The 18,614-nt window shown below is 38.6% G+C and overlaps 2 protein-coding genes and 1 pseudogene across 2 annotated transcripts; all 3 read right to left on the minus strand.

The window, feature by feature from the left end:
• Positions 1–622: 622 nt before the first annotated feature.
• Positions 623–5,013, minus strand: LOC137171700 (hydroxycarboxylic acid receptor 2-like). The gene is made up of 3 exons (XM_067575758.1): positions 4,600–5,013; positions 3,358–3,969; positions 623–2,497 (listed from the first exon to the last, which is right to left on the minus strand). Exons 2-3 carry the CDS (start codon positions 3,733–3,735, stop codon positions 1,862–1,864), a joined length of 1,014 nt encoding a protein of 337 aa, XP_067431859.1. The 5' UTR covers positions 3,736–3,969; positions 4,600–5,013; the 3' UTR covers positions 623–1,861.
• A 15-nt stretch (positions 5,014–5,028) lies between these two features.
• On the minus strand, positions 5,029–11,106 carry LOC137172596 (neoverrucotoxin subunit beta-like; annotated as a pseudogene).
• A 2,613-nt stretch (positions 11,107–13,719) lies between these two features.
• LOC137171704 (hydroxycarboxylic acid receptor 2-like) lies at positions 13,720–16,899 on the minus strand. The gene is made up of 2 exons (XM_067575762.1): positions 16,143–16,899; positions 13,720–15,304 (listed from the first exon to the last, which is right to left on the minus strand). The coding sequence occupies exons 1-2, from the start codon at positions 16,521–16,523 to the stop codon at positions 14,627–14,629; spliced, it is 1,059 nt and encodes a 352-aa protein (XP_067431863.1). The 5' UTR covers positions 16,524–16,899; the 3' UTR covers positions 13,720–14,626.
• Between the last annotated feature and the right edge of the window lie 1,715 nt (positions 16,900–18,614).

The following is an 18,614-nucleotide window of genomic DNA, read 5'->3' on the forward strand; positions in this document are numbered from 1 at the left end:
ACATCCTCTGAATGCCAAAATATTGAAATTGTCAATAAACTTTATCCCATAGGTGAAGCATGCTAATGTCAGCCATGTACTCAAGCCAAGGAGTCTGCTAGAAGATTCCCTTCCTTTCTTCCAAGTTGGTATTGGTCCAGAAAAGAGTAAATCTTGAGATTTATAATCCTCAGTTTTTCCAGTAGCAGGGGAAAAAAATTTTTTTTCAGGATTTCAGAGCTAGTTTTCTTTTGCAGAAAGTCAAAAGACCCAATTATAACTTTGATATTACTTGGATGTGTTGTGAGGATTGCTGGCAACAGCTCAGTCAGTTTCTTGACAGATGTGTCATCTGTGTCTGATGTATTAGATCTTCAGTCTTTACCATTTTTACATGCTTGGTTATAGAATCCTCAATCAAAATAGTGCCAGAATCACGTGGGGAGTTAGCACTGTTTGTTCTGGCCCTTGGATTAGCTTCCCTATGTTCAACATGGTTAGCAAGCGTTCTTCTGGCCCTTGGCATAGCAATGGTTTTGGGGCTATTTCTTGGGTTTTAATTAGTCTTAGTTCTAGTTTTATCATACATTTCATTCCAAATCTGTGAATCATACCTGTTGTGCAATGACAGTTCAAGTGTTGGAGTGACCATTGGTGCCCTCCTATTTAATTTCCTGCTGGATTTGCCTCTGTGGTGGACGACATTCAATTCAATTCAGTTCAATTCAATTTTATTTATATAGCGCCAAATCACAACAAAAGTCATCTCAGGGCACTTTTCACATGGAGCAGATGTAGACCAAACTCTTTAATTCACAGAGAGAGAGACCCAACAATTCCCCCATGAGCAAGCACTTGGCAACAGCAGTAAGGAAAAACTCCCCTTTAACGGTAATCATTAAAGGGGAGTAATCATTTCGTTTATAAGAAATATATAATATATATATGTAATAAGAATGCCTGTTATAATTTCCTAGAGCACAAGGTGACTGATTCAAAAGTCTTGGTTTGTCAGATCAACAGTCCAAAAACCAAATAACTTCGGTTTACTATCGTGTGTGATACAGAAAAACTTTAAATATTCACATTTGACAAGCTGCAAACAGCAATTTTTTGTCATTATTGCCAATTTTCTATTAATTTACTCTACCAGAAACCAAGCCTGAGACAGAAAAATCACAGATCCGTTGATGTATTTCTAATATCTGTCCACTAGATGGTGCACATTATCCATCATCATCTATTATGAACTAATGAGTACAGGATCATTTAACTGACATGTATTGAAAGAGATGTTCAGGCTGGTCAGTGATAAATGCCTCACTGCAGCTTCCTCTGCCATTCTCTCAGTAAACCTGGACTCGTTTTACCTCTGAAACTCTGCAGGACTCACAACTCAAACTAACTGACCTTTCTAGTTCCAGTTCAGATAAAAAAAACTTTAAAAAAAAATCTTATATCTTCAATCAAGTGCTAGAGCAAGATCTGATTCAAAATATTTATGTGACACTGCCACTTCATGTGTATTTTTCTAAATTTCCGAAGTGTTTTGAGGGCAGTTTAAAATTTTAAAGGTTCAATAAATACATATAATATAAACACACATCTGTAATTTGTTTAACCATGTAAGTTTGACATATATTTACAAGGATAACTTAGTTTGCATTTAAGAAATGATTATAATTGAATATCTAATGTGTTTACAAAGTTCACAGATGTAAAACAAAGCTTCAACAGTATAAAAAATATTGATAAAACACACACAACAAACAGACAATTCAGCGCAAAATACTACATAACGGATTTTTACTGCATTATCCAGTCATTGTTACTGAAGAAAAGCTTATTACATGGCTTCATTTCCTCTGTCAGCCCTCATGGATTACAGTTGCTGCTGGGTGGTTGATTGACTTTCAGTTGAGGATGCAGTCTTCTCTGCGTCGCCTGTGTCCTGACCGCAGCGCAGGAAGTGGGGAAGCAAGCTGCAGAGCGCTTTCCTGAACATGGAGCTGGAGAACACGTACAAGATGGGGTCCAGAGCCGACTTCAGGAAGTTCAGCCCCAAAGCCACGAAGGTGAGCTTGGTTAAAATGTTGAAGGTGGCACAGTCCGCTGGGTTGTACGAGTGGATGACCCACATCCCAATGATCGTCAACGTGTTGGGAAAGAAGCACACCATGAACACAACAACGATAGCGGTACAAACCCGCATTGCCTTGCGCACCTTTTCAGGTTTTCCCATCTGCCGCTCCCTCAGAAAGCTGGAAATCCGGATGGTGCAGAACAGCAGCATGGCCATCGGGATGATAAACTCCAGCACTGTCAGGATGCGGTGCATGGTGATCAGAGCGATGTGTGAAGAACAAGTGAAGTATAAGCATCGGGTGCTGTTGCCCTCAGTGTGGTTGTTCGTCAGCATGGGAACCCAAAGACTGATGACCAACAGCCAGACAAACACTAACATGTACACAGCCTGTCTCTTGGTCATATGGCTGAACCAGTGGTGAGGATGGACCACCTGGAAAAGAGAACAGGGATGATCATTTGCGTCAACTACAGAAAAAATGTGTCAAAGAGCTGATGTTATATTGTCATTTCCTGAGCCAATGTGATTTTATTGAGTCACAGTCACAGTCTAAATTAGCAATTACAGATGTCCTGAGCCAATCCTAAGAATCAGTTGCTGGGTGATCCAGGCGTATTTTAAAGGATTAAAATAAAGTCAATCCGATGTTGATCCTTTCTTTACTGTTTGTTTCACCTCAGCCCGCTGATGTTGCTCTCACTCTAGTCTCCTTTACAATAGCTATTAGCAGTTCCTGTTTGCAGTGTAGCCAATGATGTACAGACAACTATCACTGGATTACTTTGATACTGAAGAAAACATTAAAATGTGATGATTCTCAGGCAAGTTCTGCCACAACTTGAAACAATATCAACTTGTTGAGGCATGTCTTTGCATCAGTTGCAGCACACTTGGTGAACAATACCTTTAGCATTATTTTCCCATTGACTTTGCCGCCTCAAAATTTGCTTTGTGTTCTTTCTGAGTTCACAGTAAAGACAGATGATGTACAGATTGTAAAGCAAATTTGTGATTTATGATTTTGGGCTTTATAAATAAGAGTGTACTTGACTTGTCATGTCATCACATTGGATAAACTCATCACCTGTTGGTGCATTCAGTTTCATGTTTATTTTTTAAAAAAGGCCTCAAAACTACTGGAAAGCCAATCAATCGACATTGATGAGGGTTTTAGTATTAGTATAGTATAATGTAAAATAGATGACTTACTGAAGTGTTACAAATATATTAACAGTATTTTTGGGTTTATCAGAATGTGGTCAATAATACAATGTGTATTCTCCTTTTCTCACCTTAAAGTAGCGGTAAATTGCCAACACGGTCATGAGCGCGATGCTGGCTGAGCGGTTGGAAAATACCAGGAAGAGGCTGATCCTGCACAAGCCATCACCAAACATCCAGTGGCCCCTGAGAAAGTCATCGATCCTGAGAGGAAGACTCACGAGAGCCAGGAAGTCGGCGATAACCAGGTTGAAGAGGAACAGGTTGTTGATATTCCAGGCCTTCAGTTTAAAGCAAAAGATCCACAGAGCAACTATGTTTCCCAGCAGCCCCAGTATGATGGTGAGGATGGGAAGCAGGATCACGACCCCCAGTAGAATACTGACTGTTTGGCATCCACTGCCATTGCTGCCTCCACCACCGGGGATCGGAGTTGTTAAGTTTAACATGTTTTTCGTTATACTCTGATATTATTTTGACAAATTAAATCTTCAAATTGTGTTATTAACTTTAGTCTTATCAAATCAGACGAATCAATTTGGTGGAAAATTTTGGAAAGACAATCTAAAAAAGAGATTATGTTTAGGTGCTTCTATTAAATACAGCTGTGGGTCGGGTGGCAGACTTTATGAATTTGCCTCTTCCCCTTTTCAGCCGTCTTCCTTATTTCTTTAGAATGTAATCTATGTGAAAGAGAAAAACAGAGAGAACATTTGCATTTGTACATGAACCAGTTCCACTTTTCTGCAGCGATGTGCCACAAGAGCATATTGCTCAAGTATCTTTAGAGTATTAATAAAAGTTGGTTATCAGAATGACATATGGTATTTTTTTAATTTAAAGTTTTAAAGACACTCTACATTTGGACATTTTGGATTTCAAAATCCAGATTCCAAGAAAATATAACTGTAAATATATATGAGAAACATACTTTATCACAAATAAACTTGAAAATGTCAGCAGTACAGCAGTCAAAGTCCAGTCTACTCTATCTACTATTTTTCCAAAGTTAACAGTAGAAAATAGTGCAAGAAAATAGTATTTTACTACACCAGCTAAACTAATGCTGTGAAAAAAAGCATTTGAAAATGTATTTATAAACTAAAAATGTATGAATCTTTCCCCCATATGTGCTTTGGCATGTTGCACAAAAAGTTTCCTATTAAAAAAAGTAATTTGTCATGACTCACGTATAACAAGGTTAAATATAATTATATATAAATAATGGATTATGTGTAAATGAAATCCAATAGAAATAAAACTATTTATAAGTTTACTAATACAGTTTAATACAGTAAATATCCAGAACTCACCAGTCAGCTGTGTGTCATTCATAACACATTGGAGGAGGAAATAAAGTGATGTATGACCTTGGTCTGTGAATTTATGTCTCTCACAAGCGGATGTTCCTGTGTTGTTGACTTTCATCACCCCTGCACATTAAGCAGTTACCACACTTTATGACATTATAACGTGTATGATCAGAAATCCTGGGTGAAGTCCATTTCTCAAGACATTTGACATTTGGGTGAAGTACTATTTTTAGCACACTAAGCACAACTAATGAGCACCTTACACCAAACGATCAAGATGATGGTAACATGCCACAAACTTTATTCTGACATTGGAAATTTGTCTGCGACAGTGAAATTGTTTGAAACGTCTTTTGGTGTAAGGCCGGCATAACTTGTTAATAACTGGAACTTGTTTGTCTTAAAAAACCCAACCCCCCCCCCCATTATAGAGGCTAAGGTAAAGAGAAAGTGATTAAATGTCAATAAATTTAGCTGCATCACAAAAGCCAACATTCAGCTAAAAATGTAAAATATCTGTAATATAAGCTGCTAACTGTATTCATCATACAGGCTAACATTCAGCTAAACTGTAAAATATCTGTTACATTAGCTCCTAACTTTAGCCATCATGAAAGCTAATATTCAGCTAAAATGTGAAATATCTGTATCATTAGCTCCTAACTTTAGCCATCATGAAAACTAACATTAGGCTAAAATGTGAAATATCTGTATCATTAGCTGCTAACTGTAGCCATTATGAAACTGTCAGGTGAACTGTAAAATATTGGCAACATTAGCTGCTAATTAGCTAACAATTTTACCCATAAGGCTATCATTCAGCTAAAATGTAAAATATCTGTAACATTAGCTGCTAACTTTAGCCATCTTACAGGTTAGCATTCAGCTAAACTGTGAAATATTTGCAACATTAGTTGCCAATTAGCTGATAACTTAGCCATCATGAAGGCTCACATTCAGCTAAAATGTAAAATATCTGCAACATTACTTGCTAATTAGCTGATAACTTTAGCCATATGAGGGCTAACATTCAGCTAAAATATAAAATATCTGTAACATTAGTTCCTAATTTTAGCCATATTAAGACCACTATTTAGCTCAAATGTAAAATATCAGCAATGGTCACTGCTAACTTAAACCAACAGGACATTTAGGTCAAATGAAAACTATCAATGATGTTAGTATGTCTGGTCTTTAACTAGCCAAAAACAGTTCATGTCACTCCACTTTTCATGACTCTCCACTCGCTCCTTGTTGCTCCTCACATTAAATTCAAGTCACTAAAGCTCCAACTAGCACAACACCCACCTACCTGAGCTCCTTCAGCTTAATGCACCTTCTTGTTCCATACGATCAAGTGACGACTCACTGCGAGGGAGAAAATCTCAATCCAAACTCTTCTCCAGTTTGGTCTGTTGGTGGTGAAACAAGGTGCTGAACTCCATTATGTCAGCAGGCACATTCCCCCTTTGTCCTCAAAAACCAAGACAAAGACCTACCTCTTCCAAGATTATTCACTTAATATGCTCTTTCTCCATCTCTCCATCCCTCTTAGGATCTCTCTCATAAAATCATTTCTGCTAGTGTAGAGGCTTCTCCTTGATTGACTGTAGTTTGGAGTGTACCTCATTTGTACATCATCATTGGACAAAAGCATCTGCCAAATGAATAAACATCAATGTTAGCTGTTAACTTTGGTCGATGTACAGGCTAACATTATAGTACCGTGTTAGTAACGTTAGCTGATAGAAGCCAGCATATCGGTTAGATGCTACCTTTATCCATTAAAAGCTAATGTTAAGGTAAAATGAACAAGTGTTGTAACATTACTTATTTACTTTGTCTAATTAAAGAGGTACTGCACACTAAACCGATTTTTGAGCAGTAAACTTAATTATATGACTGTACTGTAATGAAACACACTAATGCTGGTGTTATTATTGGCACTGATACCAAATTGATAAAAACTGGCTTAACCTGTCATCTGCTGTTTAAAATTGGCCCCTGAAAAGGCTTGGCCAATGCTGTCGTAGAGTCAACTGTTTGGGAGTTCTCTACGTCATGAAATGTATATAAATGGTAAAGTGTTAACGCCCATCTCCCCCAGCCCTGCGCTCATTTTCAAATATATACTGATCAAGACAGTTTTAGCTTCAGCAGCTAACAGGAGTGCTGGCCTGCTGGAGAAAATCTCTCCATCTGTGAATGTCTGCAGGTGGAAACACTGCTGGCAGCCACAAAAACAACAGACATCTTCCTTATATCTTGCCCTGCAATCACGGTGTAACCAGAAACTATCTGTTCTGTCTGTCAGCTGAACTTGTCCCCTGCTGGAGCAGCTCCGCCTGCTGTCAGACAGGTCCAGTAACGACTCCAGTTACACTGCAATTTAACATTTTGAAACAAGAATTTACCAGCTGATAACTGCACGAACAGACAGTTGGAGAGTGAAAGAGCTACTGGACGAAATGGGAAATGACTTCTGGCCCGTTTTAATGTTGTTGCACGGTTTGTCTTCTTCTCATTATTATAATTATGTGTCGCTGAACAACTCCTGCTCTCCTGCCTCATTTAGCCACACTACCACCTTTCCTAACCTCTCCCCCTCTCAGCCGCTTGCCCAGTTTTTAATATTTTTCAAAATTATGCACTTAGGCTCAGACCTGGGGGTGAAGTTACACTTTAAGGCTTGAAAAGTTGTAAAAACTTCAAGAAAGATTGCTGGTAATCATAGTCATCATACAAGTCAACGTAAAGCCACTGTTGCTCAAACTAAAGTGACCACCGTCACAGAGAATAAGTGATGAACAGTCTCAAAAAGCAGGAGTCTGTGACAGAATTTCAGCTTTGTTTAGTTAGCTTTTGTTCACTGTGGCAATGTTAGTATACCCTAACATTATTACAGCAATGCTACCTGCTAACTTTAGTCATCATAAAGGCTAACATTCAGCTAAAATGTAAAATATCAGTAATGTTGGCTGCTAACTTTTGTCCTAATACATGGTTAAATACCTGTAATGTTACATGCTATAGACAGGTTTCACATTGTCACAATGTCATAGTAGCTTATATAATAATAATAATAATAACAATGGTTATAGATATTTTGAAATACAATTTCTACTAGTAAGAACGTTATTGTGGATAGCTTTAATTACCATTCTGATTAGTGAGAATACAATTTTGATTAGGAGAAATACTATTCTGGATATCTAAAATGTAATTAAAGATAGGAGTGTGGTTCCATTAAATATTAAAACGGCTTGCCATATAACCTCTGCTAACCACGGTAATTAGGCTTTAACTATTGAGGGTTTCCTGTTTCTACATGTTTCCCCAAACTTCAGATGAAAACATGCAACAGGATGTTGCTTCACATCATGCCAAGTCACAAAATGATGAACAGAAATGTTCCACCACTTGTGGCCAAAACACCATGACATGATGCTCCCTCCAAGCCTGCACTGGTCATCTTTTCCTTTCCAAAACATTCCTTTGTAGCTAACACCCACAGCCACATCTTCACTTTTGCCAGTACTCCACTCCACCTCCCAGTAACAGCGCACAGTGAGCTCCTCCCTGCACATAACCTGATGATAGTAATCGAATCTCTGTGGGAGACCAGGATACGACTGCTTTGCTCCATGTCGCCTTCTTGTTGTCCTCACACAGAGTGAGTTAGTTGTTTGCTGTGTCTGGATCCAGTGTGAGATCACAGGTGTCTGATGGAGAGAGCAAGACGTGACCATGGTTACAAGTCATTTTCTGATTTATAATGGCTGCTATGAGGAAACAGAATCTGCTGTTGTTCTTCAGAACTTTGGCAACATCATGGACTGTTTTGGCTTCTTCTCTCATTTTGGTTATCACCTCATCTGAGTAGTATCACTGCTCCTGTGTTGGTGGAGTGATACCCTTAGCAACTTGTGATTTAAAGGAATCCAAGTAGTCGGCCATTGCCTGAAGGTAGTGGTCAGTAGTTTCCAGGGAGGTGAAAACGAAGCACAGAACATCCTCAATACCTGGAGCAAAAACCACTTCATCCAACTCTGACTGATTTGGGATGATCTTTATTCCCTCCATCATCTCCACACAGGACCTGATGATGTTGATTTCTTTCTCGTTATCATCCATCCACTTGGTTAGTTTTTCATGACTGAATGGCGATTTATCTCCGTCTTCAATGATTTTCTGCAGTTCGCTCTCATCTTCTTCACCTGCCCGGATCAAGGGAAGTTTCTTTTCCATGGTCTCTTGGAGTATGGATCTGAAATAGACACAGAGTGTCTGGAAACTGTGCCACTTTTCTCGAATCTTCGGAAAATCATTTACCACCTTTTCCTCCAGGAAATCGTTGCATCCTTTTTCCAGAGGATGCAGGTCTTCCAGAACATTCTGAGCCTTTCTCACAAGTCCAACATTGACCCCAGTCTTCACCTCAGCAGCTGTGGGATCCAAATTCTTCAACTGCATCATCCACACCTGCAGAGGGACACCATTCTCTACATTTTCCGCCAGTAGCTTTGGAAGTAGCACGTATGTCTTCACTGCACCTTCAAACATTGCAGGGTTGCTTTCGAGGATGATGTCCCCGTAGAATTTGCAGGAGAATTTCTCAGTCAGGGCCTTTTCTTCCTTGTGTCAACTTTGCCCTCAAAATTAAATGAAGGAATCTTTTTTATCACAGCTTCCATGCTGCATTGCATGTCCTGAACGCTGCTTGCTTCTAACTTCTCACTGTCAAACACAAAGAAAGCATTTGCTCCATAAAGGATGCCAGTGACCACATGTGTTGCCGAGCTCCTCTCAATAATATCTTTCTGTTGTTCATTCAGGTTTGCAAGTTGAGTCATGGACAACTGTTTGAAGTTGGTGGTAGCTTTGTACTGAAATGTAACTCTGCTCTGATTCTTGAATTTCTTATTATTATTCAGGTACTTGGCAGATCCTCCAACTTTAATCAGCCCACCCAGAAAACTGGCCTCCAGGGAAACATCAACATCCAGCAGAGAAGACTTGGATTCAACAGAATCAGAAGCAGAAATTTCAGATCCACTGCTGGGCTGAGAGCTCTCAATGGTGTTTGTAGAGTTGCTTTATCCCACAATGTGAAACCTAAAGACACAGACCATGTGTTCAAGAAGGAAAAACATGATGTCACATACAGAGATCATATGGATCTTTCAACAAAGACTGGTAGAAATGTAGGAGACTGAAATGATAACAGTAATCCTTTCAAAAACAGATAAAAATGTTAAACATATCACAAAAGTGATAAATATGATAAATAGTATAGAAAAAATGAAAAGCACGTTCACAAAGGCACAATGTTAAAGAGGGAAAACAGGCATATAGTAAGTGCACACGTGTGTGTATGTTTATATTTTTTATTTATTTAAGAGAGAACAAAAACAGGATTATTGTTTAATTCTAAGCATCAGGTTGGGAGTGTTTGTCTTTACGTTTTTGTTGTTTGTTCAGTGTCTAGCTTTACATGGGGCTTTATTTTATGTAATTGTGCTTTTGGTTTCGTATGTAAATAAATCAAAATAAATAAACCAAAACAATAAATAAAGATTTACCTGGGATCAGTTTATCTCTCGTACAACGCCCCTAAGGTGAAAGGTCGACCCCGAGCAGCCATGACATCTGCGGACAGTTCTTCTTCCTGTTGGCAAAAATGAAACAACATACTGCATGTCAATGCACTGTACAACCACACATGAATTAAAGAAGAAGAATTAATTATATAAAACTATGAGAATTTCAACTATAAGCACAATGCATACGACTTTTACAAGATAAAAAATACAGAATTAGATATAAATGTAAATATAATTTGTGGTCTGTCACTGTGTAACAGTCTGATTGTGCATTAAGGTACACTGTATGTGCAAAGGACCCTGTATGTTAACATGCTAAACAATGTGTTAAACAAATTAAATTATCAATGTACCAACAGTGTGCTCTCTGGCTAAGAGGTTATGACACAGCTGTGCATAATGTATTCTGGCAGCAGTCCTCTCTAAACTTTGTTAAGTTTACTGTTTAACACCATTGTGACATTGCACAGGGAGTGTGGTTGCACCATACAAGTTGCAACTGTGTGAATCATTACATCTGACCTCAGATTGAGACTGAGTTTGAAGAAGAGCATGTAGTTCAACCACACTTTTTCGTGAACTCTTGGTACACTATCACCCAGAGACTGACTGTAGTGGAGCAGCAAACACCAGCACTAACAAATGAGTTTGGCTGACCAACACAACACACCTCAAGTGTGTCCAAACGTTTGACTGGTACTGTATATATATTATTATGTTACAACTTTCTGTCTGTCCATCACACCAGAACAAAAACATCCAATAAAAATTTGGTCACACAAAAAAAAAAAAAAACAAGGAAAAAGGAAGCAACAGGTGAAACAACAGAGCACCAGAACAAATTGAGATCTCTCACCATGTAGATACAGAGCAGAATTTCCACCAGGGCAGAAGTGGTGAACATCTTGTGTTGACAGTTCTACTCTGTGGCTTCACTGTCAGCATCCACATCACCTTCTGAAATGAGCAGCGTGGTTTGAGGTGCCACCATTATAAATGTTGCGGAAAGCTTGAAGCACGTGTGTGAGAAGCAACAGGAGAGGGGCGGGTCACACACTCCAACACACACAGTCACATACAGTTTCCATTACTTAGAGGACATTACATTGGCTTACATTCATTTCCTGGAGACTTAACATAACCTTACCTTACCCTTAAACCCAGTCTGCACCCTAAAATTGAATGATTTACATTATGAGGACTTGAGTCTTGTCCCCATAAGAAAGGAGAGTCCCCAGAATGTGATTGTATAAACCAGGGGTTCCCAACTTTTTTTGGTCCATGGACTGTTTTTATATTGATTATGTGTGTGCGGTCAGGGGGCATAATTGTTATGTACACTCCATCATGGGGACAAGATGGACATTAGATGTGTTTGCTTTTTCAGTTTACACATAATGAAACCTGAGTGGAAACGCTGAAAATTCGAAGAAACCTCAAAATATTGTAAAAGAGTTTTTACACTTGGCTGAGCTGGAAAAGTTGCTGTATTGATAAAAGCAACATGTGACAAAGTGCAATACAAACAGACTTAGTAAATAAATGATGAAGTACATGAAGCATGTGACTTAAACGTCACTCAAGAGCTGAAAACATCAGATCTGTGTGGAGCGATGACGAGACTGAAACATTCCTTAAATGAATACATGAAACAAATAGAAATGTCATATTTCCATCATGTTTTCCACATGGTTTTCCATCGTTTGAGCTTCAACTGCCGACCTTTTAATGACAGCATCTTGTTGTATCCTCTTCAACCCGACGTCACGCTGTGGCGGCCAATCATAGCCGGCTATAAGACTGATCAGAGCTGAAAAACTCATTTTAAAAAAGACAAGAGACAAAAAGATAGAGAAAGAGAGAGAGCTGAGAACACCAGCAAGAAAGAGAAAGAGCAGTTGAGGTAAAGTGAGCTAGAGAGTGAATGAAGAGAGGGGCTGTGGTAGATAGAAAGTCGGTGAATAAGATCAATAAAATGTTATTTTCTAATTGATTCACAGCGGTTACATTCTAGAGCACAAACAGGCCCACACTCCCACACATTTCTGCTCAACCCTGAGGTGGTGGGCCGCAATGCCTGATTTGGTCTGAATACAGCCTTTGGTTTGTCCGTTTTGGGCTACTGTAAAAACATGGTGGTGCAACATGGTGGGTTACGTGGAAGAGGACCCACTCCCTTTGTAGATATAAAGGGCTCATTCTAAGGTAACGAAAACACAATGATTAGTTGCCACTAAATTCTACACACTGAATCTTTAAGTTTTCTTTTGCCGATATTCTGGAAATTTTGCAGTACATTTGGATGGTAACCTAGCGAATATGTACTCAAATGCCTTTTGAGAAGACATTTGAAGACGTCACCAAATTGTGACACAGTGCCAGGGTTAGTTATTAGGTACTGATTAACTACTAAAACAACAAATAGCTCTTAAGCCTGTGAAGTTTATCTTTTAACAGAAGAGATTTTGAAGATAGCGATCTGTGCATTTTACTAAAAGAAATTTACTCCAGGAAGTTTAACAAAAAGTCAGCCCCCCCACCTTTCCCAACACTGTAACTACCAACAGCCTCCCCAGGGGGGCGCTGGAGAGTTGAAGGTGAGGCAAAGACACTGAGATGAATTTGGGTCAAAAATCATCCTCCTTCTTACAGTCATAACTCAGATCATACCACACAGACATGAAACACATACTGATATCTTTTGGTGTGACCTACACTTCCTGAGGATATCATTATCCCTGATATCCGTTGCTTAAACCTCAAAAAATCCATATAAAAATCAGAGAAAAAAGAGGCTGTAGAACTTGACAGAGAATCAGAACATTTTTAAGTTTTCTTTATCAAAGTAATCCAGTGATAGTTGTCTGTACATCCATGACTCAATATATAGATATCTATATAGACATATTTACAAATTAACTTACATCAATTTGTCTAAGATGATGCACAGCAGATCTATGTGTATTTTTCTAAATTTCCAAACTTTTTTGAGGGCAATCAAACTTTTAAAGGTTCGATAAATACGTATAATTAAAACACACATCTGTAATCTCTTCAACCACAGAAGTTTGAAGTACATTTGCATACATAACTGAGTTTGGATTTAAGAAATTATGATAATTGAAAATCTAATGTGCTTACAAAGTTCACAGATGTAAAACAAAGCTTCAACAGTATAAAAAAACCTAAAAAATACAATACAAGCAGACAATTCGGTGCAAAATACTACAAAAATCAAAGACATCACTCTCAATTTAAAGACACACTTGTGGTTATAAACACTAGTGACAGCTGCAGTAACTGCTCCACTCACTTTAAAAATAATTTTATTGATCTTAAAATACATCCATGGCCTGTATGTGTCTTGTTATGTGCAGCACCATATTTCTTCCCCTCCCTCCGACACTCCACATTAAGTTATGCTGTTACATTAAAATACCAGTTTTAAGGAGCAAAAATATGAGGGGATATGCTCAAAACGCTGAAGCAGTGGCAGCCCACAGGACCTACAGGATGGACCCAAAGTTTTGGCACCGCGCTCACAGCTGTTTTTCACTGTTGCTGAACATGAACACAAACGAGACAAAGCAGGTTTTCTGTGAATAATACACATCGAACGTGTTTTGGAGTCAGTTTAACTCTGAATACTGAGGAGAATAAATCAGCTTTCTTTCATCTTCTCGGAGAATCTGATGTCCAGTCAATTACAAATATCGGGGGAAACAAATTTCCATGTTTCATATATTGAGGTCTAAACTGTGTGGATGGATGGTTGGTTTTGATATAATTACACAAATGTCCATTCTGAAATTAAAACTGTGTAACATGTAAGTATACTGTACAGGCCTGGCAGAAAATATATGTAAGTATTATGTTTAATTCCCAAATACTTTCATGGCATTTCTATGTTCCCCTGTTGTGTCTGCTTGCTGAGCTTGTATTGACTACCCTACAGAGAGACAGACAGACCGCATCTGGACTGCTCACATGTGCCACCTGGTGGTTGTTGGTGAGCACTGCAGCAACTCCTGGATAAATTATTTCACCCTCCTTCACTGCAGCTGTGGAACTGTGACACTGCCACATAATGTGTATTTTTTCTAAATGTCTAAACTTTTTGAAGGCAATTCAGAGTTTTAAAGGTTCAATAAATAGATATAATTAAAACACCTATCTGTAATTTGTTCAACCACAGAAGTTTGAAGGATATTTACAAGCATAACTAAGTTTGGAGTTAATAAATGATGATAACTGAAAATCTAATGTGTTATGTACAACAAAGCTTCAACAGCATAAAAACAGCTAATAAAACACACAAAACAAGCAGACAAATACAGTGAAAAATACTACAAAAATCAAAGACATTAGAACAGGATTTTTCAGAGTGCTGCATGATCCAGTCATAGTCATAGAAGAAAAGCTTATTACATGGCTTCATTCCCTCTGTCAGCCCTCATGGATTTCAGTTCCTGCTGGGTGGTCGACTGACTTTCAGTTGAGGATGCAGTCTTCTCTTCGTCACCTGCGACCTGACCGCAGCGCAGGAAATGGGGAAGCGCGCTGCAAAGCGCCTTCTTGAACATGGAGCTGGAGAAGATGTACAAGATGGGGTCCAGGGCCGAGTTCAGTAAGTTCAGCCACCCAGACACAATGGTGAGCCGGATGAAAGTGTTGAGGGTGTCACAGTCCGGCGGGTGATATGAGCGGATGACCCACCACCCGATGGCCGTCACCGTGGTGGGTAAGAAGCACACTATGAACATGGCGACGATGGCGTTGCACACCCTCATCGCCTTGCGCACCTTTTCAAGTTTTCCCATCTGCCGCTCCCTCAGGAAGCTGGAAATCCGGATGGAGCAGAACAGCAGCATGGCCAGCGGGATGATGAACGACAGCACTGTCAGGATGCGGCGCATGGTGACCAGATTGGTGAATGAAGAAGAAGTGAAGAATATGCACCGGGTGCTGTTGGCACTGCTTTTGATGTGGTTGTAAGCCAGCATGGGAACCGAAAGACTGATGGCCAACAGCCAGACAAACACTACCATGTACGCAGCCTGTCTCTTGGTCATACGGCTGAACCGGTGGTGAGGATGGACCACCTGGAACAAGAGGACAGAGATGATCATTTGCCTCAATTACAGAAAAAATGAATCAAAGAGCTGATGTCATATTGTCATTTCCTGGAGGCCAGTGTGATTTTATGGAGTCACAATCACAGTCTAAATTAGCAATTAGTGCCAATCCTGAGAATCAGTCGCTGGGTGATCCAGGCGTATTTTAAGGAATTAAAATAAAGTCAGTCAGATGTTGATCCTTTCTTTACTGTGTTTGGTTCACCTCAGCCCGCTGGTGTTGCTCTCACTCTAGTCTCCCTTACAACAGCTATTAGCAGTTCCTGTTTGCAATGTAGCCAATGATGTACAGACAACTATCACTGGATTACTTTGATACTGAAGAAAACATTAAAATGTGATGATTCTCAGGCAAGTTCTGCCACAACTTGAAACAACATCAACTTGAGGCATGTCTTTGCATCAGTTGCAGCACACTGGGTGAAAAAAACCTTTAGTATTGTTTTTCCTTTGACTTTGCCGCCTCAAAATTTGAGTTCACCGCAAAGACAGATGATGTATAGATTGTGAAGCAAATGTGTGATTTATGATTTTGGGCTTTATTAGATTAATAAAAATATACTTGACTTATCATGTGATCACACCAGATAAACTCATCACCTGCTGATGCATTCAGTTTTTCATGTTTATCTTTTTTAAAAAAAGGCCTCAAAACTACTGGAAAGCTAATCAATTGACATTGATGAGGGTTTTGGTATTATGCTGTAAAACAGATGACCTACTGAAGTGTTCTAAAAACATTAACAGCATTTTCGGGTTTATCAGAGTGTGGACAATAATATAACATGTATTCTCCTTTTTTCACCTTAAAGTAGCGATAAATTGCCACCACGGTCATGAGTACGATGCTGGCTGAGCGGCTGGAAAATACCAGGAAGATGTTGATCCTGCACAAGTCATCACCAAACACCCAGTGTCCCCTGAGTAAGTCATCGATCCTGAGAGGAAGACTCATGAGAACCAAGAAGTCGGCGATAACCAGGTTGAAGAGGAACAGGTTGTTGGGGTTCCAGGCCTTCAGTTTAAAGCAAAAGATCCACAGAGCAACTATGTTTCCTGGCAGTCCCAGTGCAACGATGACTGATAATGGGATCACAGCCTCCAGTGAAACATCAACTGGTGGGCATCCACTGCCATTGCTGCCTCCACCACCAGGGATTGAAGTCGTGAAGTTTGAAATGGTCATGGTGAAGTTTTCCTTATACTCTAATATTATTTTGACAAATAAAATCTTAAAATTGTGTTATTAACTTTAGTCCATCCAAAATAGACAAATTAATTTAGTGGAACATTTTGGAAAGACATATAAGACTAAATAAGAATGAAGAAAACAGTTGTATGACTTTATGAATTTGCCTCTTCCCCTTTTCAGCCCTCTTCCTTATTTCTATAGAATGTAATCTGCGTCATAGAGAAAAACAGAACATTTACATTCATACATGCAACAGTTTCCACAGTTCAGATAAAAAGACATTCTGTGGGAAATATGTGTCAGCGGTGTGACACAAGAGCATAATGCTAAAGTATCTGAAGAGCATTTTAATAAATAATAATATTTTACCAAAACATTTAATGGCAAACTTTTAGTTGTAATAAACAACTAAAAGTTGTTTATTACAATGACATATGGTATATTTTGAATTTTAAAGTTTTAAAGATACTCTACATTTGGACATTTCGGATTTCAAAATCCAAATTCCAAGAAAATATAACTGTAAACATATAAGAGAAACATATGCTATCACAAATAAACTTGAAAATATGATACAGCAGTCTAAGTCTAGTCTGCTCTATCTAATATTTTTCCAGTTAACATTAGAAAACAGCAAAAAAATAGTATTAGTAAATAGTAGTAATATTTTACTAAACTTGCAACTAAACTAATGCTGTGAAAATAAGCATTTGAAAATATATGTATAAACTAAAAATGTTCCTATTAAAAAAAGTAACTTATCATTACTCATGTATAACAAAGTTAAATATAATTATATAAAAATAATGGATTATGTGTAAATGTAAGTTTACACATTAAATACAGTAAATATCCAGAGCTCACCAGTCAGCTGTGTGTCATCCATATCACACTGGAGGAGGGAATAAAGTGATGTATGAATTTGGTCTGTGTGAATTTATGTTTCTCAAAAGAGGATGTTCCTGTGTTGTCAATTTTTATCACCCCGACACGTCCGGCAGGCGTGATAACAGTAAGAGTAAGATTGTGTAAGATCAGATATCCTGGGTGAAGTCTATTTCTCGAAACATTTGACATTTCGGTGAAGTACTCTTTCTAGAAGTCACTGAGCACAACTAATGACCAACTTACACCAAACGATTGAGATGACGGGAACGTGACACAACTCTAGCAAAACTTTTGATTTTATTCTGACAATGGAAGATAAAACCCACTGACACATAAGAAAAGAATACATACTGAAAAATAATGATGATAATAATAATAATAATAATAATAATAATAATAATAAAACAAAATAAAAACAAAGTGTTAAAACATAGAATACCTATTTAATGCAGTAAATATACAGAACTCATCAGTCAGCTGTGTGTCATCCATATCACATTGGAGGAGGAAATAAAGTGATGTATGACCTTGGTCTGTGAACTTATGTTTGTCACAGGAGGATGCTCCTGTGTTGTTGATTTTTATCATGCTTGCATGTCAAGCAGGCGTGAAGAGTTATGCAAGATCAGATATTCTGAAGTCCAAGACTCTTTCTCTCATCAGCCATCATACAGACTAACATTCAGCTAAATAGTAAATATCTGCAACATTAGCTCCTAAGTTTAGCCATCGTGAAGGCTAACATTCAGCTAATATAAAATATCTGCTAACTGTAGTCATCATGAAACTGTCAGGTAAACTGTAAAATATCTGCAACATTAGTTGCTAATTCGCTAACAATTTGCTGAAAAACTCATTTTAAAAAAGACAAGAGACAAAAAGAGAGATAGAGAGAGAGAGAGAGAGAGAGAGAGAGAGAGAGAGAGAGAGAGAGAGAGAGCTGGGAGCACCAGCAAGAAAGAGAGAGAGCAGCTGAGGTAGAGCGAGCTAGAGAGTGAATGAAGAGAGGGGCTGTGGTAGATAGGAAGTCTGTTTTGGGCTACTGTAAAAACATGGTGGTGCAACATGGTGGGCCACGTGGAAGAGGACCCACTCCCTTTGTAGATATAAAGGGCCCATTCTAAGGTAACAAAAACAATGATTCTTATTGTCAGGTGATAATATACTAATTAAAACATACCTATGAAGATGATATTC

Source organism: Thunnus thynnus, chromosome 20, assembly GCF_963924715.1.
Source record: "Thunnus thynnus chromosome 20, fThuThy2.1, whole genome shotgun sequence".
NCBI lineage: Eukaryota > Metazoa > Chordata > Actinopteri > Scombriformes > Scombridae > Thunnus > Thunnus thynnus.